Source organism: Rhinoderma darwinii, chromosome 11 (genome assembly GCF_050947455.1).
Source record: "Rhinoderma darwinii isolate aRhiDar2 chromosome 11, aRhiDar2.hap1, whole genome shotgun sequence".
Lineage (NCBI taxonomy): Eukaryota > Metazoa > Chordata > Amphibia > Anura > Rhinodermatidae > Rhinoderma > Rhinoderma darwinii.
Genome location: NC_134697.1, coordinates 51,358,757 through 51,382,439, shown reverse-complemented (window position 1 = coordinate 51,382,439; position 23,683 = coordinate 51,358,757). Strand labels below are relative to the sequence as shown.

At 39.0% G+C, this 23,683-nt stretch overlaps 1 protein-coding gene across 1 annotated transcript in view; it reads right to left on the bottom strand.

Moving 5' to 3' along the window:
* Positions 1–22,936, bottom strand: part of MYPN (myopalladin) — a 60,374-nt gene extending 37,438 nt beyond the window's left edge. Inside the window, exons 1-6 of the mRNA XM_075842691.1 lie at positions 21,996–22,936; positions 6,637–6,812; positions 6,111–6,162; positions 2,080–2,188; positions 916–981; positions 624–765 (exon numbers count right to left, since the gene is read on the bottom strand). Of these exons, the coding sequence (XP_075698806.1) occupies positions 624–765; positions 916–981; positions 2,080–2,188; positions 6,111–6,162; positions 6,637–6,812; positions 21,996–22,936 (1,486 nt within the window). The remainder of the gene's footprint in view (positions 1–623; positions 766–915; positions 982–2,079; positions 2,189–6,110; positions 6,163–6,636; positions 6,813–21,995) is intronic.
* Between the last annotated feature and the right edge of the window lie 747 nt (positions 22,937–23,683).

The following is a 23,683-nucleotide window of genomic DNA, read 5'->3' as shown; positions in this document are numbered from 1 at the left end:
CATCGTAGTTATGTACGATGCTAGGAGTCCCTGCCTCTCTGCAGGACAACTGCCCCGTACTGTAATCATGTTTTCAGTACGGGACAGTAGTTCCACGGAGAGGCAGGGACTCCTAGCATCGTACATAACTATGATGCTAGGAGCCCGGCTCCCTGCACTGAGTTCAGTCCGGGACTTCCGGCCGAAATACGTCCGTCCATTACGGACGTTAATGTGCTCGTGTGAACCCAGCCTAAGACTTGTATATTCAGTACACACAGCAAGACAGTCCACACTGGATACTGGGGATCTTAGAAACAGAGTAATCGACCCTGTGTAGATTTATTTTATTTTATTTTTCTTATTGAAACTTGAGGTACACCTCTAATATCCTATACAAACTTGCCAAAATTCCCAATTTTTACAGTACTGTCCTGCAAACCGGACCACAAAAGGAGTAGGACTTGACCTCATTTGCATTATAATGGCCATTCGTGGTCACTCTGGAGGCGTTCTTGGGTGGAAGCAGGCAGGGCTTAAAATATCGCAGGTTTTTAGATTCAAATGTTGGTAAGAATGTAGATATCACATTTACACGTTGGGACATTGAACAGAATAAAATAAAATATAAATAGTAAAATTACTTTTCTGTAAAATCCGAAAATCAGGTGAATCTTCAATCAATGTTCCTTCTCTGTACCATTCAACCTTTGGAGAAGGAGATCCTTTGACTCGGCTTTCAAAAACAACCAGTTGACCCTCGGAAGACGTTATGTCTTGCAATGTCTAGAAAATAAGACGAGAGGCAAACAGAATAACAGAGGTTATTTAGGTTTGTATACTATATATATATATATATATATATATACACACACACACACACACACACACACACACACACACTAGCCTAAACTATAGAGAATGTAGATTTTTAACCTTAGTAAAAACTGGAGCAGCCATTAATGGTCTTCCGTCCAGCCCTTGTAGGTATGTAGTCGAAGTCTGTAAAAAAAATGATGGATGAGTTATCGAAATTCTACTTAAAATAGCCACTATTTCTGAAAAAAGGTCAGCAGTTAAAATTTATTTTTTTAGGTCTGAAAATATTACTAAGCATTTTAGTAGCTAATAATATCTTTGGATAAGACAAACCTGATACATTTGTTTGATTCATGTTAGGGTATGTGCACACGACAACGCCAATTACGTCTGAAATTACAGAGCTATTTTCAGGAGAAAATAGCTCCTGAATTTCAGACGTAATGGCATGTACTTGCATTTTTCACGGCGTCTTTTACGGACATAATTGGAGCGGTTCTTCATTGGAGTCCATGAAAAACGGCTCCAATTACGTCCCAAGAAGTGTCCTGCACTTCTTTGACGCGGCCGTAATTTTACACGGCGTATTTTGACAGTGACGCATAAAATGACAGCTCGTCTGCACAGAACATCGTAAGACCAATTGCAAGCAATGGGCAGATGTTTGCCGACGTATTGGAGCCGTCTTTTCAGGCGTAAAACGCCTCCATTACGCCTGAAAGTTGGTCGTGTGCACATACCCTCACTATGAACAATAAATACACTAGGTTCTGACTACTTAAAGGGGTAGTGTGGTTTAGAAAACCTTTTTGATTTAATAGAGGGGGTGATCATATTCAGGACCCGCATCTATTACCCTGAATAAAAAGGGGCTATAGAGAACATTGTTTACTCTAAAGGACCCAGAAAGTTCATGCATTACTGGCACAGGCCATTGATTTCAATGGGAACTGAGCGATGCTTCATTTACCCTGTGGTGTTGTTGCAGGGAAATGCAACACTTGCTACCAGGTTCCCCACAGATTACAGCTCTGGGGGAGTCCTGGGGGTCCAAGCAGTGGCCACACTGTGATCAACTTATCATTAGAGGACCCTTATAACAAAAAGATAAATTGTCCAAAGCAGACATTCCCGTTACAGCTAAAGTAATAAAATCAGGATGAGTAAGTGAAACAGTCATCTAGTTCAGGGAATTTTTATACCACACAAGTAAAATTTGTTCATTTTCGTTTTTGAGAATTGGAAAAACGCATAAAGCATTTAAAAATTATATTTTTTCACCTGTTGGGTTACTGTTGGTTGCGCGTGCTCTTCAACAGTGATTGGAACATTAACTTCTTGAGGGGCTGCAGGTTCAGACGATTCTTCTTCCAAAGTTTCACTTTGTGACCTTCACAACAATACAGCAATGACAATGATAAAGTTTATATAACAAGCAAATGGAGTAACGATCAGATAAATAGTTCAGTTCACAATGACAATAGAAATAAATACACTTTCTATAACAGAAATGATCATGTTGATATAAGGTTGTAAAGAAAATAAATAGCACAGTCCTGTATTGTTATATATTATAATACATGCATTCTCTGCAGCGGACACTTTTCTCTGCAGCAGTTTTCTCAACAATTGGGCTATTTCATTATTTTTCATTTTACTTAGGCCTCGTTCACATCTGCGTCCATGGTGATGCAAACGGAAACCTATTGTTTCCGTTCATGGATTTCCCTGACGGAAAGCTCCAACGGAACCCATGAACGGAGCCCAGATGCAGATGTGAACGAAGCCTTACACACAAGACACTTGTAAATGTATAAGTACAGATTAAAATGCATTATTTAACACCATTTTACCATTATAGCTACATAGAATCAATCTACATAAACAATTGAGTAACTTTGTAAATACATTGCATTACTTATCTAGTACTGATCCTGAGTTACATACTGTATTACAGTCCAGCGCAGCATTCACATTCATACTGATTTCAGGGCCGATATCTCCCAGCATTCCTTGCTGGCCCAGCGTTGGCACAGAGTTTTACTAGTGCATTGTATTATAGGAGTTGAGGTCTTCACAGTAGGGACTGTACAGTAACCGGATATAGGAAGATCTAACTCTAAAACGGCATTATATGAGTTGAAGACAAGCTTGTCGACTACTGTGCCTATAGCTCTGGGCTATAATACAGACTGTAACTCCTGATCACTACATGATAAGTATATCAAGGTATTTACAAAGTATCACATTTTTATACAGATTACACAGTGGATATAAAAAGTCTACAAAATGCCAGGTTTGTAAAAAAATCAGTCCAAGATGAATCATTTCAGAACTTTTTCCACCTTTAATGTGGCCCATAATCTGCACAATTCCATTGAAAAACAAACTGAAATAATTTAGTGGGGAAAAATAAAAAGAGCAAAAGTACAATAATCTGCTTGCATAAGTGTGAACACCCTCTTCGAATTGGGGATGTGGTTTTGTCCAGAATTAGCCAATCACATTTAAACTCATGTTAAATAGTAGTCTGTACACAGCTACCATTATTTAAAGTGATTCTGAGTAACCCCATATAAAGTTCAGCTGTTCTATTAGGATTTTCCTGACATTTTTTTTGTTGCATGTGACAGCAAAAGCCATGGTCCGTAAAGAGATTACAACACATCAAAGGGATCTGATTGTTGAAAGGCATCAGTCAGGAGAAGGGTACCAAAGAATTTCCGAGGCATTAGATATACCATGGAACACAGTGAAGACGGTCATCAAGAAGTGAATTACATTTGGCACAACAGTGACATTACCAAGAACTGGACGTCTCTCAAAACTTGATGAAAAGAAAAGACTAAAATTGTCCAGGAGGCTACCAGGAGGCCTACAGCAACATTAAAGGAGCTGCAGGACTTTATGGCAGGTACTGGTTGTGTAGAGCATGTGACAAAAATCTCCTATATTCTTCATATATCTGGGCTGTGGGGTAAGGTGGCAAGACGGAAGCCTTTTCTAACAAACAAAAACATCCAAGCCCGGCTATGTTTTGCAAAGACCTACATCAAGTCTGCCAAAAGCATGTGGGAAAACGTGTTATGGTCTGATGAGACCAAGGTTGAACTTTTTGGCCATAATTCAAAAAGGTATGTTTGGTGCAAAGCCAACACTGCACATCACCAAAAGAACAGCATACCCACAGTGAAGCATGGTGGAGGCAGCATTATGCTTTGGGGCTGTTTTTCTGCAGCTGGAACTGGGGCTTTAGTCAAGGTGAAGGGAATTATGAAAAGTTCCAAATATTAGGCAATATCTGCATAAAACCTGCAGGCCTCTGCTAAAAAACTGAAGAGAAGGAAGAATTTCACCTTTCAGCACGACAACGACCCAAAGCGTACCTCCAAATCAACAAAAGAATGGCTTCACCAGAAGAAAATCAAAGTTTTGGAATGGCACAGCCAGAGCCCAGACCTGAATCCCATTGAAAATATGTGGGGTGACCTGAAGAGGACTGTACACACAAAATGCCCTCTCAATCTGACAGATTTGGAGCGATTTTGCAAGGAAGAGTGGGCAACAATTGTCAAGTCTAGATGTGTCATGCTGATTGACTTCTACCCAAAAAGCCAGAATGCCGTCATAAAGTCAAAGGGTAATTCAACAAAGTATTAGTTTAAGGGTGTGCATATTTATGCAACCACATTATTTTTGTTCTTTATTTTTCCACCCTAAAAGATTTGTTTGTTTTTCAATACAATTGTACAGATTATAGGGGACATCAAAGGTGGAAAAAGTTCTGAAATGATTCATCTTGGACTGATCCACTGTACCTATATTCAAATGGTAAAATGGTGTTTAAAAGGTAAACAAGCATTTTTAATGAATTTTACACAAAAAAAATAAATTGTGCAGATTAATAGAGTTACTGTAGTGATCAAGCATGTTCTCATCCATACAGATGAGACATAAATAAACTGTGCTCCTCTGGCCTCCTTTCTTATTTAAAGTTGTAAAACAGCTCTAAATAAGCAGCTCACTTTCAAGCATGAATTTACATCTAGAGGAAATCTACATATATAAAATTGAGTACCATTTTAACTACTTTTCTTTACTTATCTTGCACTACAGTATTTTTTAGTTCTTATTCAGGGCTCCATTCACAATTCTAAAGGCTTTGAACTCAAATTTTCCAAAAAACTCAATGTATTGTACAAATCATGTTCTATTGATTTGCAATCTGGAAAGTGTATGTATAAAATACAGGAATCTGATATAGAAAAAAAAATAAACCTCTCAACAGGTCCAGCATCAGAACCAGGTATACCGTGGCAGATGCCAGAGTCTATTAGGCCATCTAGGTAAACATGATTTATACTGTAGGACTGTAATTCTACCACTGTACTCGGCTATCTCCGGTGCTACCATAGAGAATGAGTGGAGTGGCAGAGCACATGAGCGACCTGCCACTCTGTTCAAACGAGGACCACCGTTCTCGTAAACGATGGGGGTCCCAACTGTCGGACTCCCACCGATCAGCAAGTTACCCCTTACCCTACAGATAGGGGGTAACTTCTTGTTACTGGAATTCCTCCGTTAATATCTAAATAGACCTAAAATTCTGTGCTGATTATATTCTTAATATATATCTTTATAGCGGTTCAAGATTTTTTTTATGATACAGAGCTCCAAATTCTGTGTATAGATATTTTCTTACTTGCAGTGACCACTAGAGATAGCTTAGAAGCTTATGGCATATTGTTTATATATTTCCATCAATAATAAAACAGTATGCAGTAAGCCCCACCTAGTGGTGGCTTCAGGCAGCTAGGATTTTTCAGCTCAGAATGTTAGCCCAATAAACCACATGATAATATAAAGCGGAGACTTTAAATTTTAAAGTCAGTATAAATTCAAAAAATCTTAACAAGTTCTAATTTGTTTATCTGTCTATCCATCCATTTAAACTTTTGCTGCACTTGCTAGATATCAAAAACTTTTGAAATCATAGTATTGCAAACAGATGATCCTTTAAAAAGGTGAATGTTATTACAAACAGTTTCCCCATTGCAATTATTTATTAGGTCGTTCTTAGGATTTCTATGGCGCTCTGATGGTATGACTCTATATTCTGTATATTTATATGTGCCACCAGAACTTCCAGACCTTATCAGCCGAGACTAGAAGAGGGCTTCCGGTCCCAAGGATTTTTTCTTAATTATGCAGTTTGGAGGAAGGCTGGGAAGCTGCCTGCATCAACTAAAAACCGTTATAAAATAAAATAAAAATACTATATTACAAAGAGACTCTGAACAACACATACGTACTGATCCATGTCAGTCTTGCTGGTTTCACCTTCAGACTCAGATGAAGATGCACCTGACCAGAAAAAAGAAAGTGACTATAGCACATTTTAGAACATAAATCTTGAAGTGTCTTGGTCATGATGAACTATTGTTATTATGTTCAGAGTCGGTGCTCTGTCTATCCATTAACCTCATGTGTATTATGCTAAAATGCTCGGTTATTTCAATATTGGGGGCTATGTACTTATTTAGGTCTCATTGGACAATTACTTTGGTACTAGTGAGACTTACTCTTGACTTAAACAGAGAAGAACTTACCCATTGTCCAGTCATTGCATGGAAGGTGACAAGTAATATCATCGAGAAAACGGCATCACTGCTTATGCTTCCTGCCAACCTTGCCTATTTTTGCTCACCGGAGTCATATGTGCTGTATTCAACCATTGTCTATATTTAACCTATTCTGAGAATGGTCTATAGACTTATAACAGTATGTGGCTCTATGTGTGGAACAACGTGCTCAGATAATATCTGCACAATGCATTACCTTCTACATATATCTCTGCAGATGTAGAGTCTGTTCCATAAATATTGGATGCAAAACAAGAGTAACGTCCTGTGTCTTCCTCAAAAGCCTCCGTAATAATTAAAGTGTTCAAGTCTTCCGTTCTCTGAATTTGGATATATGGAGAATTTTCAAGTTCTTTTCCTTCACAGTACCACCTGTAACATGAAAACAAGCAATGCAGTATTACATGTTCTTTCTGCATACAGTGGTGACGGTAACAAAACAAGAAATTAAGATGTTTGACAAAATGCTATTTTTCTTCTTCTTGTAGCAGTGGCAATGAATTGAGATGATGCCATATCTTTTTTTTTTTTAACTCAGATCAGTACAAATAAGCACTTGGGGACCTAAGGGGTATGCATAAAAGTATTCATATATTTACTTCCCAGTGCTTATATAGAACCAACATATTCAGCAACGCTGTGCACAGATTGTAGTCCGTCCCTGTCCTCCATGTCATTTACCTATATCAGACACTCACATTAGTAATCCAAATACCCTACCAGTATGTTTTTGGGTTACATAGTTACATAGTTACATAGTTAGTACGGCTGAAAAAAGACACATGTCCATCAAGTCCAACCAAGGGAAGGGAAAAGGGAAGGAAAAATGTCTACACATAGGAGCTAATATTTTTTTGTTCTAGGAAATTATCTAACCCTTTTTTAAAGCCATCTACTGTCCCTGCTGTGACCAGCTCCTGCGGTAGGCTATTCCATAGATTCACAGTTCTCACAGTAAAGAAGGCTTGTCGCCTCTGCAGCTTGAACCTTTTTTTCTCCAGACGGAGGGAGTGCCCCCTTGTTTTTTGAGGGGGTTTTACAAGGAACAGGATATCACCATATTTTTTGTATGTGCCATTAATATATTTATATAAGTTAATCATGTCCCCCCTTAGTCGTCTTTTTTCAAGGCTAAATAGGTTTAATTCTTTCAATCTTTCCTCATAACTTAAATTCTCCATGCCCCTTATTAGCTTCGTTGCTCTTCTTTGTATTTTTTCCAACTCCAGGGCATCCTTTCTATGAACTGGAGCCCAGAACTGAACTGCATATTCTAGATGAGGCCTCACTAATGCTTTGTAAAGTGGCAATATTACATCTCTGTCCCGCGAGTCCATGCCTCTTTTAATACACGACAATATCTTGCTGGCCTTTGAAGCAGCTGATTGACACTGCATGCTGTTATTGAGTTTATGATTTACAAGAACACCCAGATCCTTCTCAACAAGTGAATCCGCCAGTGTAGCGCCCCCTAGGACATATGATGCATGCAGGTTGTTGGTACCCAGATGCATAACTTTACATTTATCTACATTAAACTTCATTTGCCAAGTGGACGCCCAAACACTTAGTTTGTTTAAATCTGCCTGCAATTCACAAACATCTTCCATAGTCTGAACTATATAACATAGCTTGGTGTCATCTGCAAAAATAGAAATAGTGCTATTAATCCCATCCTCTATATCATTAATAAATAAGTTGAATAATAGTGGTCCCAGCACTGAACCCTGGGGTACACCACTTATAACCGGTGACCATTCAGAGAAGGAATCATTGACCACAACTCTCTGGATACGGTCCTTGAGCCAATTCTCAATCCAATTACAAACTATATTTTCTAAACCTATAGTCCTTAATTTACCCATTAGGCGTCTATGGGGGACAGTGTCAAATGCCTTTGCAAAGTCCAAAAACACTATATCCACAGCGGCCCCTCTGTCTAGACTTCTGCTCACCTCTTCATAAAAACAGATTAGGTTAGTTTGACAACTTCTGTCCTTAGTAAAACCGTGCTGGCTGTCACTTATAATGCTATTTATTGTCACATAATCCTGTATATAGTCCCTCAATAGCCCCTCAAACATTTTCCCCACGATGGATGTTAAGCTTACTGGTCTATAATTACCCGGGGAAGACCTAGAGCCCTTTTTGAAAATAGGCACCACATTTGCCCTGCGCCAGTCCCTTGGCACTATACCAAACGAGAGTAGCCACCTATAACAATCCCCATTAATGATGAAAATGAAACAAGTTGTATGCCAGGTCTGACTTTGATTCCACATAAATGTTATGTGCCTAGTGGCACGGGCTCCCTCATGCTGCGGGTCCCGTAGCAGCCGCTATGGCTGCTATAGCGGTAGTTCCACCACTAATTATACAGAACTATACGGACTGTCGTACAGAGCCTGAACACATGGCTCAAATAAGAAGTTGACATGCAATTATTCTGTATTTCTGGGGGGTAGACCTTCAGGTAGAGTCATTTTTTTTTAGTGTGCCCAAGATAACTGAAAAATATCACATACTGTATTATAAACTGACTGACGAGAGTTTTCAAATATGTTAGTAAATGCTGGCAGCAACAACATTTGTGTTGATATCATTAGTATAGATTTATTTATTTTTTTCACACATCCTGGGATCATTTTTGTATGTTGGACCAGAACAACAACTTACACTTGTTATTCGAGGACTGCCCATGCTCTTCATGTGCGACTATCTAATTACAGAAGAGATTGGTTTATTTGTGGACTGTCTCCTGTTGATGCAGCAAGTCTGTCATATAGCGCATATTTAAGCACATTAATCATGACAATCACTTTCAATCGTCAATGTTTGTTTAACTGCTACTAAGACTAATGTAATCCTTGTATAGTATTAACCAGTTCAGCACTAGACACCATTTAGCCATTTACGCATTAAAGGGGTTTTCCAGGGACACAAATTTTTTCGGGGTGGGCAGCGCACGAGCACTGAGGAATATCATGAAGGTGAAGAAAACGAGGCAGGCATTGAGGCGTAAGCAAATATTGAACGTGGCGGGCATTGAGGAGGCTGTGGACCAATAGGATGCCTCAAACATCTGACAGATACCCGGATTTGAAGCATCCTATTGCTCCACAGCCTCCTCAAGGCCTGCCACGTTCATTTTTTGCTTATGCGTCAATGGCAGCACTGTTTTCTTCGCGTTCATGTTATTCCTCAGTGCCCGTGAGCTGCCCGCCCCGATTGTATCTACAGTGATGATGGGGATAACATATATTCAGGGATTATGGGGGTTAAAAAAATACAGGGATGATGGGGTTTGCATATGGTATCTACAGTGATGATGGAGATTACATATATAAAGGATGATGGGGATTACATTAGCTAGGTGAGGTGCGATCATGTGATTCTGTCACCAAACGCAGAGAAAGTTGGTGGGCGGGATAAAAAACTAAAGGGTTTAGGGAGAACTAGTGGTGAGGGCGAATAGACAAATAGAAGGGGGAGGAATAATTACGAAAGAACAGCCCTGTGTCATTACGTAAGTAAGTGAGGTATTGGCAAAGGTCTGTGTGCATACTAACGCTCGAGCACGAGCCTGTTTTGAAAGAAAAAAAAAGGACAGATAAAAAGCAGAACTTCCGGCTGGGCAGAGGTAAGGTGAATAGGAAATGTGTTCAGATGTAATACAGAATGTTTAATAGGAACTTTATTTAATATTTACATATTAGTCCAAAAATGTTGTGTCCCTGGAATACGGCTTTAAACGGCTTTAACCTTTTTTTATTTGCTCGGCTAGTGACATGATTTTTGTAATGTTTCTTTTCTTAACATTTGTATACACAATTTTTGCTTTTTCATAATTTCTTAGGCTTATAGATGCTACATGTCTATTTTAGGGTAATTAGGTCAGTGCTAGCGTTACGACAATGATTGGTGGGGGGGGGAGCATTTTTTGTTTTTTTGAGAGGACACTATACTTTTTCCACTGTAGATGGGGCTACACTGCAGCCCCAGTTACAGGGGAAATCAGCCCTGTTATAGTGACTATTGTCACTGACAGGGCTATGCTGGGCCCTGCCACTGCCTCTATTCTATACACAGCGCTCATTGAGCGCGGTGTACGTGAGAACAGAGAAGACAGAAGCGGTAAAAAAAAAAACACACTTCTATCTTCTCTCCAGAGTCCCCGGCTGTATATATACAATATGGCGCAGGCTTTAAGGACCAGGTCTGCTCGCCTAAATATGCAGTGGGTGGCAAATTACTATTACAGGAGTCCCTCCAACTGGAAAAATTCATTCTAAGCTGATATTACTATGGTAAACTTTGTGTGGCCAGTAGTTTCCCCAGGAACAACAGCAGAAGGGAAAAATGTAGTATTACCCAGCACCCATTTTAATAGGTGGCTTTCCAATCTGGTTCATAGAAAAGGCACCAAGTAGAGAACTTCCCCTCTATGATGCAGATATGTCCATTAAGCTGTATTGGAACCAATAGGAAAAAAAAAGCCTCAGAAAAAGTTGAAAAATAATTCAGATTGGGAAATTTCTCAGTTCTGCACTCTTATATACAGAACTACATGTAGCTATTGAGAGATGCTTCCCACTAGAATAAAACTTGAGACCGATTTGTATAATGAAAACTTAAACTCAGGAACAAAGTATATTAGTTGCATATATTTTCATTATACATATAACATTAGACAATATAATGTAGTGGTTTACATCGTAGTGGTTTATAATGTAGTGGTTTACAAATAGGGTCCCAACCCAATCGTAATGAACAAAATGATTCGGCACACAATGTTGTAGTTTAGAAGAAAATATTTTTTATTAGAAAATTGCCAATAACTTAGTGTGACGTTTCGGTCTTATGACCTTCATCAGGCACGGAGTCGTTCTGGTAAGGAGTTAATCCTGTAGTTGGCGCTCTGGGTATAGTTGTGGCTAGGCGCTAGTAATGGCGCATGCGCGTCGCATCGACTTATTGTCAATTTTCCAATAAAAAAGATTTTCTTCCAAACTACAACAATGTGTGCCGAATACTTTTGTTCATTAGACAATATAATATTAGACAATAATTAGTCAGTCCCCATATGTTGGTGTTCCCTACTGAAAAAATTAATATAGTTTAGTTTAGTTTAGTTTAGTTTAAATTGACACAAAGTACCGTATGAGGTCTTGTTTTATAAACGCTGCAATGCAGGGAACTTACTACAGTATATCACAATAATGTGTGTAGCATGCGTTCTCTGTGTTGCTCCTCAGCTAGAAGGCCTCTTATCTGGAGTGCTTGGATGGGTTTTTATCAACAGAACTGGTCATCTGACTTTTGGCGGCTGGAGCCTAAAAGATTCATTAGCAGGCACAGCTGTCAGAAAGAATCACAACCTCAAGTGGCCCCTTCCAAAGATATGTTAGTAGCGCATTGTAAAACTGTATAGGTCTAATGAAATGAAACACATCACTTTATGACCTTAGTGTGATACCATAAGGGTAAATTTACATGAGACATTTTTCTCTCATTATTTCGTTAGGATTTTCAAACTTGTGGCAAAAAATGTTACAGAACTGTAAAAAAGGTCTGTAAATCTATCCGTGTACGTTCGTGATCTTACCACTAAAGCAGTAACATTCCTTATTCGAGTGACTTCAGGTAGCACTCTGCTCGGGAGTTTCGGGGGACGTATCCCACTCTAGGCCTATACAGTGGGATGCATTGCAGCCTTTCGTCAGAGGTATACATCTAGAGTTTTCCTGAGGTGTACCTCCGACAGGAGGACAAAATGCAATGTAAACTAGACCTAATTTCTAACTTTTGAACTACAAATTGAAACACACACACACACACACACACACACACACACACACACACAATACTGCAGATGAACAAATTGAACTAAAAGAAAAAAATAGCTTTAAAAGGGGTTATGTGGGGACCAAAAATTATTAGCAGTATACTCACTGCAGTATGTGAGTACACTCACTAATTTACATTCTGGTCCCCCGTCACACTGATTCTGAGATTTTCATAGATTTTTATAGCGCTGCCGAGGGAGCAGAAGTCTAGTTGCACAGACTTCTTTGATGATGATGTGACTCATTATAAGCAGTAGTACATAGATTACAGAGTACAACGGGGCTGGCCACATAATGAGTCATATCACCATCAAAGCAGTCTGTGCAACTAGACATCCAGTCCCCCGCCAGTGCTATAAAAATCTAAGAATCAATGCGACGGGGGGACCGGAATGTAAATTAGTGAGTGTACTCACATACTGCAGTGAGTACACTGCTAATAATTTTTGGTCCCATATAACCACTTTTAAACTCGGTGCATGAAATGCAAATATAAACTGAGCAATTCGATTCTAAATAAAAAAATATTGGAAACAGTAATCGCACCCTCTGAATATCCATCTCGCACCTCCTGTGGTGCGGGCGCACCAGGTTGGGAACCCCTGGGTTAGAAGCTATATGGGCAGTTTGGTCTATAAATATAAATGAATGTGCTATTGCTCTTTTATTTATCATATTCGCTTTTGTTCTTTTGATCTTTTTTTCTTAAAAATAGGCAGAGATCAGGATGGAAGGCTAGGGGAATAGCAGGGCATATGCTTTGGGTGGTTGGTGCCAGAGGGGGTGCCAACAAGCCACTTTATCTTGGCCAGGATATTTAGATACAGGAATGGGACAGTAAACCAACTCTTTAGTCCAAATGAAGAAAAGCCTAGCTATGGCACATAGCCTTATACTTCCTATATTAATTATACATGAAAAGCAAACAAATCCAGTGGATTATCCTATTATACAATATTTAATATTGAAAATCCAACTCAACAGTCACTAAGCCAATGAAACTAGTGCTAAGTTCAGAAGTTTCCTATGAGCTGTTTTCATCAAATTATATTCTATGCTATATATAAAGCCACACAACAAAAACTAGATAAGCATCTTGTTTTAGAGAGGCCTACAAATCATATCGGCATAAGTACTTGTATGAAGAGTACGAACAGAAAAGGTTTGTAGTTGTGCAATGGTGCTGGTTCTTAGATCTAGGATCCAATAGGAGGTGCAAATAAACAGTTCTCAATTATAGTCAGATATAATGATGATACAGGGTTAGGTGCACAAGTAGTGAGATCCACAATAGTCAGACATAATTTAGGGTACGGTAGACAAGTAGAGATAGATCAGCCAGGGTCAAACGTTATGCAGAATTGGGTAGACAAATATAGAGATCAGCCATGGTCAGACATAATGCAGGGTTTGGTACACATGAAGAGTAATAGTAGATCAGCACAGGAAAGCTGGATGTCTGACAAAGCAGAATAATTAAGCACTGGAAGTACTAGACTGTGGGTTAATATTTGGCAGCAATTACAGTGATTGGCCACAAGGCACGTGCAATCTATTAAATAATTGCTAGGTCAAGAAAATACACGGCTTGACAAAGCTAGAACAAGCAAGGACTCTTCATAGAATAGTGGTAAAGGCTGCAAAGTATGACTGGTAAGTTCAGAGTTCAAGTTCAGTTCCTGACAAGTTGTTTTGTTACCATTAAAAACCACGTTGGCTGCATTCAGTATTCGATATTTGCTTCAACTGCTAATAAATCGAGACACCCAACTGACTTCAGTGTTAAGAAGACTATTCATCTACAAGGAATTTTGACTATCCTTAGAAACCCTAGCATAGAGGTATAACCAACAAGTTACATGTTTTAGGTTGTGCATTTACTTTACCTAATTTTAATAAAAAGAGTTGTCAAGTTAAAGCCTGTTAGGTAACAAAACCACATGTGACCTTTGTTATAGACACAATGGGGGAGACTCATCACAACTGGTGCAGTGGAAAAGTGGAGTATTTGCCCATTGCAGCCAAATAGATTCTACCACTCATTTTTCAAACAACCTTTGAAAAATGAAAGCAGAAATATGATCATTGTGGCCACTGGCCACTACTCCAGTTTTCCTTTGTATCTATGTGGGTACAACTCAGTAAATAGGTGCAAGGAACATGTTTGCAGTAATTTTCCTTTGTGAAGCCCCCTTCTGCTCCACTTGATGACCTCCTGTCTACATCTCGCAATTAAATGACATCAATTTTAGTCTCAGTGACCATAGTAGTCTTCTTCTCACACTTGAAACAACAAAAACGGGCGGGCACACTTAGCATGTGAGGAGTGCAAAGCCTTTGCCCTATATAGTAATATAGCAAGATGAACAAGAAAGGAGGACAAAATAAACTTGCATGAACATCCAGCCAATAGAGAAAATATACTGTACCAATTTTATTAATTACCAGAAAACAATTTAAAACACTGTATACACATGTACAAACAGGAATCCATGAGGTGTATATAAGGGCCTGTTCACATCAGCATTGCCCTTCCGTTCAGGGGTCCGTTGGAGGTTTTCGTCAGGTTAACCCCTCAACGGCAAGGCAAACGGAAACCTTAGCTTCCATTTGCCTCACCATTGATCTCAATGGTGACTAAAACTTTGCTAATGGTTTCAGTTTGTCACAACGGGTTCCGTTGTTTTTTGACGGAATCAATAGCGCAGTCGACTGTGACCGCACCTCAGATATCTAATTTAAGCCCCATCATCCCTAAATATATGCACCCCATCATAACTAGATATAAAATGGTGCTGCTATTGAAGTACAAGCAAAGAATGAACGGAGCGGACATTGAGGAGACTGTGGACCAATAGGATGCCTCAAACTCGGGGCTTCTGACGTATACCCGGGTTTGAGGCATCCTATTGGTCCACAGTCTCCTCAATGCCCAACCCGTTGAATTCTTTGATTACGCCCAATTTGCCTCTCAATAATAAAACTTCACAGTGCTCGTGCGCTGCCCGGACTGAAAAAAATGGTGTCCCTGGAAACCCCCTTTAACTACTGTGGTCACAGATAATTATTTAAATAGGGGCCTGGGAGAGAACAGGACAGGGAGGCTCCACCCATTAAGCTAGAAGCAGTTTTGGAAGCTTGCTCCCAGTCCTGAGATACGTTATTAGTGTTATTAGTCCTGTGGTTGATCTAGCAGTTGGAATAAAGATAAAAGGAAGCAAACATTATAATGTGCATAGAGATACAGATTTTTACACACATTCATGGGAAAGGTATGCTTTTCGTATGAAGATCATGTCTTCCTTTTTAGGTGCCGATTCATCTATGTACCTGGGAGTGCATAAGTAGTTATACAGGGGGAGATTTTTCAAACAGTCTAAAAATAATAATTTCTGAAAATGAAAGGTTAGTGTCACTGGCATTTACACAAAGCCCAAAAAAATCTAAGAGTTGGACATTTCCCGTAGATCTTTGGGTTGTTTAATGAAACTTCTAATGCAGTTCAGTTCTGGGCTCGAGTTCATAGAAAGGATGCCCTCGAGTTGGAAATAATACAAAGAAGAGCAACGAAGCTAATGGGGCATAGAGAATCTAAGTTATGAGGAAAGATTAAAAGAATTAAACCTATTTAGAATTGAAAAAAGACGACTAAGGGGGGACATGATTAATTTATATAAATATATTAAATGGCACATACAAAAAATATGGTGAAATCCTGTTCCATGTAAAACCCCCTCAAAAAACAAGGGGGCACTCCCTCCTTCTGGATAAAAAAAAAAAGTTCAATCTGCAGAGGCGACAAATAGATGGCTTTAAAAAAGGCTTAGATAATTTCCTAGAACAAAAAAATATTAGCTCCTATGTGTAGAAATTTTTCCCTTCCCTTTTCCCATCCCTTGGTTGAACTTGATGGACGTGTCTTTTTTCAACCGTACTATGTAAATGCAATGCTTAGAGCTGAAAATGTATCGGCCAAGATTAATCCATGGATTATTAGAGGTTGATCTAGATCGTCATTTACAATTTTGTGAGGCAATTTTGAATGAAGACACACAAGAAGATGACATTATTAGAAAAATAGCTTGGTCCGATGAATCCAACTTCAAACTTTCAGGTGCTGTTATTGGGCACAACAGTGTTTATTACTCAACAGAAAACCCCCATGCATCAATTGAAGAACAGTTGAATCTCCCTGGGGTTACAGTTTGGACGTCCCTTACATCTAAAGGGGTAATTGGACCTTTCTTCTACAATGCAACGGTTACCTCAGACCTGGACCTTAACATGCTCCAGAAAATGTAATACCACAATTGCAGTTGGAGCATGAAAATGAAGACTTCTATTTTCAGCAAGATGGAGCCCCTGCTCACTATGCTTTAGGGGTGCATAATTTTCTTGATGAAAAATTACCCAATAGGTGGATACGGTAGACCAGGCCCGGTTGAATGGCCACCATGATCACCAATGGACTTTTTCTTTTGGGGAGTTATCAAGGATAAAATATATTCAAGAAAACCACGAATGGTTGATAACATGATTCAGTTCATAAAAGAAGCATGCCAAGAAATTAACCCCAATTAATGCTAATAGGATCGTCCTTTCTTACAATATAAAAAAAATTATATTAAAGTGTAACTGTACTAAAAGTGGCACCAGAGCATGGTTACTTATTTTGTCTAGACATAAGTTCAAAGTGTTTCAACTTTGAGATCTGCTGCCTCCCCCTTTAGCTTAAATTTATTGCTACTAATGATTAATTTGCTAAAAGCAATAACTATTTCATTAAAGGCTATGTAAACCTTTGACTATGTAAACATTTGAAAGCCAATTTTTTTTTTGTACTAAAAAAAGGTTTATTGGTGTGTTTTGTGTAACTTTGTAAATACTTTTTATTAAAAATGTGTTTTACTTTTTTAGATACAGCTGCTTTGTATTCTCTATACAGAGCAGTGGTATCTAGCGCCATTCACTGAATCTGTCAGTCCCGCGGACCTGACGGGTTCAGTGTCTCTGACACACAGGATCCACCTGTAATTTATCCCATCTAAGTTATGAACTTAGATGTGATAGATAAAAGGTGGAACCTTCATGCCAGAGACATGTAGGACCCACCGACACTGAACACGTCAGTCCCGCAGACCTGACGGGAGCAGGATTTAGTGATAGATATAGCTGCTCTGTTTAGAGAATACAAAGCAGCTGTATCTCTTTTAATAAAAAGTATTTACAAAATTACACAAAACACACTGATACATGTTTTTATTTTATTTTATTTTTTTGCCTTTCGAAAGGTTTACATAGCTTTTAACAGAATTTTAGTGTTATTTTTATTGCAGCCTGTAGCTGTAGTACATCTTGCAAATTGACTAAACACAAGTATAGTGTGCTGAAAACATGACCAGGCTGCTAAATATGATCCAGCATCCTTAAGGCCTACTACTGCAGTCAGTGAATGTGTGTCCAATGTTAATCACAGTGAACTAAGGAAAAGATTGCAGGGAAGTTGCGGAGGAAACATGGGAGGGAAAATTGCTTTACATACAAAATTGATAGTAGAATAATTTAATTTATTGGATGAAACATTCTTTTTACTAGTGTCATCTTCAGAAAACAGTCTATTTTTTTCCTAAAAAAAATAGCGGAACTCCTGTCCATGGGCTGTGTCTGGTATTGCAAACCAGTAAAAAAAGAGCACCACTTGCAGCACACTCAAAAGCTTCATAGCCCCTATAGGACACAAAACAGGATGCAAAACATCCAGGAATCCCTCTTGGAACGAAGAGAAGATGACCGGGTGTAAAATCATCCAAGTGACTTTTGTTGATCCAGCATAACAGACACGCAACATAAGTGTAAGTAACTGTACGTCGTCGCGGGAGGTTACTTCCCGCACGACGACGTACAGTTACTGAGTTTTTCCCGGTGCACACTGTCGGCAACAGTGTGCACCGGGAACCAGGAGGTCAGCTGTCGCCGACAGCTGACACTCCACTCTTTCCGGCCAGCGGTCCTTTGCCGTTCATGTCGGCGAATTAACCTCTTAAATTCGGCGATCGGTTGCAATCGCCGAATTTTAGGGGTTTCTAGCATATCGGCAGACCCCGGTCCGAAATCGCGGGGTTTGCCGATAGTTAGTATGGCAAACGGAAGCCAAACAATGGCTTCCGTGTCTGCCATGGAGGGTAGCCCATCAGGACCAACCTTCGGCTGGTCCCAATAGGCTTCCTGTCAGAGTGACAGGAAGTCACTGTGTCATTCCCGATGCACACCGTCCGCGACAAGGTGTGCATCGGGAACTTGGAGATCAGCTGTCCCCGACAGCTGACACTCCAGTGTTGCCCATCAGCGGCTTATCGCCGCTGATTTCGGCAATTAACCCGTTACATGCGGGGCTCAATTGCGATCTCCGCATGTAGGGGGTTTGTAGCACATCAGCAGCCCCCATGCAATCGTGGGGGCTGTTGATGCTTGTGATGGCATCCGGAGGCCAGGCAACGGCCTCCGGGTCTGCCATGTATGGAAACCTATGAGGACCAGCCTCTGGCTGACCCTGGTCGACTAACTGTCAGAGTGATTGTGACGCCACACTGATAGTTGGAATACGTTACACTACCTAGGTAGTGTAATGTATTCTAGCAGCGATCAAAGCTGCAGGTCAAAAAAATTTAATGTAAAAAGTAAAAAAAAAGTTTATAAAAATGTTTTATAAAAGTGTAAAAATAAAAGGTTTTGTTTTCCTATAATAAGTCATTTATTTTTTATAAAAAATGAAAACGTTAAAAAAAAGTGCACATATTTGGTATCACCGTGTTCATAACGACCCAAACTATGAAACTATAATGTTCATTTTTCCGCACGGTGAACGCCGCAAACAAAATAAAACGGAAAACTGTCAGCATCACTATTTTTTGGTCACCACCCCTCCCAAGATATAAAATAAAAAGTGATCAAAAAGTCGCATTTACCCCAAAATGGTACCAATAAAAACTACAACCCATCCCGCAAAAAACAAGACCTCCCACAGCTTTTTTGACGAAAAAATTAAAAAGTTACGGCTCAGAATAGCGTGTCTCAAAAAATAAATTTTATAGAAACGTAATTTTATTGTGCAAACGCAAAACTTATATTAAACTATAAACATATGGTATCGCCATAATCGTACCGACCGGCAGAATAAAGTAAAATGTAACTTATTGCGCACGGTGAACGCTGTAAGAAATAAAGAATTTAAAGCGCCAAAAATCGCTGTTTTTTGGTCACCTTCGCTCTAAAAAAAAGATCCTGTGGGGTCAAAATGCTCACTATCCCCTAGAAAAATTCCTTGAGGGGTGTAGATTCCAAAATAGGGTCACTTTTCGGGGGTTTCCACTGTTTTGGTCCCTCCGGGGCGTTGCAAACCCAACATGGCACTGAAAACCAATCCAGCAAAATCCGCGCTCCAAAATCCAAAAGGCGCTCCTTCCCTCCTGAGCCTTGGTGTGGGTCCAAACATCCGTTTATGACCACATATTGGGTATTGCCGTAATCAGGAGAAATTGCTTTACAAATGTTGGGGTGCTTTTTCTCCTTTATTCCTTGTAAAAATGAAAAAATTCTATGTTTCCACAGAAAAATAGGTGATTTTCATCTTCACAGACTAATTCCACTAAATTCTGCAAAAAAACTGTGGGGTCAAAATGCTAACTATACCCCTAGAAAAATGCCTTGAGGGGTGCGTAGTTTCCAAAATGGTGTCACTTTTTGGGGGTTTCGACTGTTTAGGTACCACAAGACCTCTTCAAACCTGACATAATATATTCCTAAAAAAAGGAGGCCCCAAAATCCACTAGGTGCTCCTTTGCTTCTGAGGCCTGTGTTTCAGTCCATTAGGACACTACGGCCACATGAGGGATATTTCTAAAATCTGCAGAATCTGGGCAATAAATATTGAGTTGCGTTTCTCTGGTAAAACCTTCTGTGTTACAGATTTTTTTATATTACAAATGAATTTCGGCAAAAAAAATGAAATTTGTAAATTTCACCTCTACATTGCCTTAATTCCTGTGAAACGCCTAAAGGGTTAAAACACTTTCTGAATGTGGTTTTGAATACCTTGAGGGGTGCAGTTTTCAAAATGGGGTGATTTATGGAGACTTTCTAATATAGAAGGCCCTCAAAGCCACTTCAGAACTGAACTGGTCCCTGAAAAAATGGCCTATTAAAATTTTCTTGAAAATATGAGAAATTGCTGCTAAAGTTAGAAGCCTTGTAACGCCCTAGAAAAATAAAAGTACGTGAAAAAAATGATGCAAACATAAAGTAAACATATGGGGATGTTAACTAGTAACTATTTTGTGTAGTATTACTATCTGTTTTACAAGCAAATACATTTAAATTTAGAAAAATTATAATTTTTGCAAATTTTTGAGTAGAACTAGGTTATTGTAAAGAGGCCTCTGCTGGTCGTCAAGTGTGATCGTTATGGTTTCCCTGTCTTTGCAAATTTCCCTCAAGAAGGTATCTGTCTCTGCTGAGCGGCCCCTATGCTCATATAACCAAGTAGTTGGAAGTTGAGAATGTATATAATTGTACCCTTACCCTCCCTGAAATGATGCACAATGTTTATCTTATTCGTAATCGAATAAAAGAAAACATTCTGACTGACACAAGATTTCACAATAAACCTTTCAGTCCAGCTTACAGTACATGTGAAATGTTGGCACTGAAGTTTCACTGCCTAACAGGTGCTGTAGATAAGAACTGTGGAGCGGTATTATTTCTCAGTCATCACAGATTTCATTGGAAGTTATTATATATCAATGGTGTTTTTGTTATCGCTAGTTCTCTGCTAGTATACGGTTATTTGGAGTGAACGGCAAAGGTTTTGTTTTTTTCATATAGCTCGTTCGCTTTCTATTTTCTCCTTACTATTTTGTCTAATCTTACCTATTAGGTGCTGCAGAAATTTCCACAGAAAACTACCAGATGAAATACCATTCTTACAGTGCAGTTTTCAGGTCATACTATATGTTTCTAAAACCCCAGCATAGTGGTGTTTTTTTAAACGGGTGTTAAATCCACATGCATACACTGGAACTTAAAATTACTTATTGATGACCAGATAGAGTTAGGCCATATGTAGCGGCCACCGGGCAGCTGAGACGCATCCAAAACAGAAACAGACATGCGATTTTACAGAAAATCGGTGGTTGTTTAAATTAAGTTAAAATCTATGTACAACAAACTTTTTTAAATAAAAATTTGTATCAGTGTGTTTGGTGCAACTTTCTAATTACTTGTTATTAAAAAAATATTTTTACTTTTTGAGATATGGCTGCTAGGTGTACTGTATACAGACAGAGCAGCTGTATCTAGCGTGGAGATACACACACACACACACACATATATATATATATATATATACACACACACACACACGTTTTCAAAAAAGGTGTACATAGCCCTTAATGCCCACACGCTTTTTTTTGCAGGGTAAACTGCTGCCGTTGGCTGCTATGTCATGATCTTTATGCAATATTAAGGTATACTACTTATACCAAGTGTCTGCTATCATTAAACACACAAAACATTACTTCTATAATTACATCATTGTTATTTGAAGAGCTCCTAATGTGTACAAATGCATCTTCTAGTGATATATAGCATCTATTACTCATTATTCTATAGTGAATATCAATTGAAGTATTACAAAAATCAACAAAGTATATACCTTACTTCAGGTGCTGGAATTCCAACCACAATGCAGTCCAATTGTACTTTACTTCCTTCAATAAGTTCCCTACTTTTTAATTTCTGAATAAAATTTGGAGGCTGTCCAATGGTCTCTTCTGAATAAAACGGGGAAGCAGTGTTGGTTTCACCTTCTAAAGCCTCTTTTTCAATTTCTGGTACTATAGCTTCCAGACTCTCTGGTTCTTCTGAGACAGTAGCATCTATTTCTGTCTCTACTGGCGGACAGAGAGCCCTCTCTCGATTTTCTGACTGAGTGGTGTAATTGGAGATGTCTTCTTCAAGAGTTCCACTTTTTAAATCACGTTTGCTTCTTCGATTTTTTAATGTCTTAGGCCTGATCCGTTTGGAACTGTTGGCTTTAAATAGTGAAGATAGCTCTTCTATGAAATCTGCTGCTTTATTTAGAAACTCTTTCTTAGACTCCGACTCACTTCCGGAAGGATTGACTCTCTGTTGCTTTTTCGTATCCTTAGTGTCGTCTGCGGAGTTCTGTGTACCTTTTATGACATGTTCTTGACGAAGGTTTGAGTGTTGTTGTTGGTCAGCAACTGGTGGGTTGTTTGGAGTGGTTACAGATGATCTTACAGAAGATTTGGCTTGTTTTCTCAGTTCTCTGGGAGGGCATTTAAGAACAGACTGCGTCTCTTTTTGTTGTCCATCCTGGTCAATTGATTGTCGTGCCAAATGTACACTTTGGTCTAATTCCTCCTGGCTCAGAAAGGCAGAAAGATCAGAAAAGTCATCTGTTCCTCCTAACTCATCAACTTTGGCAGAGCAGAGACTATGATGATATGAGTGGGAGGAGGAGATCGTAGAACTTTGTTCACTGTTCTCGTGATGTGTTTTAGATTCGGCTAAGTAGCTCTCTCTGAGAAGCTGGGAAATAGACGAAGGATCTTCTATATTATCGTCTTGCATGCTGTTGATAAAAAGAACAAGGACCAACCATGTGAATATAATGGTGGCTCATTCTTCACTTATTAATATATTGAAGTGCAAGGCATAATAATCTGATCAGTATGTGGTTTTGACATATATTATACAATAGTATTCAATTAAACAAAATAAGTTCATCATCAATATAGAAAGTCAGGTATCATAACAGATTATCAACCAATGTGCTATGGTGAGGCAGTGTTTGCCTGCATCCCTCTAATCACATCACCAATACCATTCCTGACTCAGCGTGCCACGTCCTTAAATAATCAAACATTTCGTAGCTAAGTATTCAAGATCATTCTTGAAAAACTGTGTGGTAACCAACAAACGTTATAATGTGAAGTTCTGAACAGAAAGAAGTAGAATTAAAACTCTTCTACCAATAAAAACAGACACTTAAAGCCTATCCTGTAAGCATATATGCATTATATATCTTTGGCATACAAACATGGAGCTTTTATTAATTATACAAGAAATCAGTATATATTATATTTCTTAGCAGGCAGCTATTTTTATAAAGGCAGCATAAATATAAAAATCTATATGCATGATAGATATGCGAACACCGAGCTAAGAAATATGTTTTATTCCTTGTACCAGTTGTAACTTGAAAACAGGGTGATGCCAACTGTGCAAATTCCCTTTCTCTGATATATGAAGACATCTGCCATACATTTAAGGCTGAGCTGTAAGCATGAACCTGAGATGACATATAGATGAAAGGAA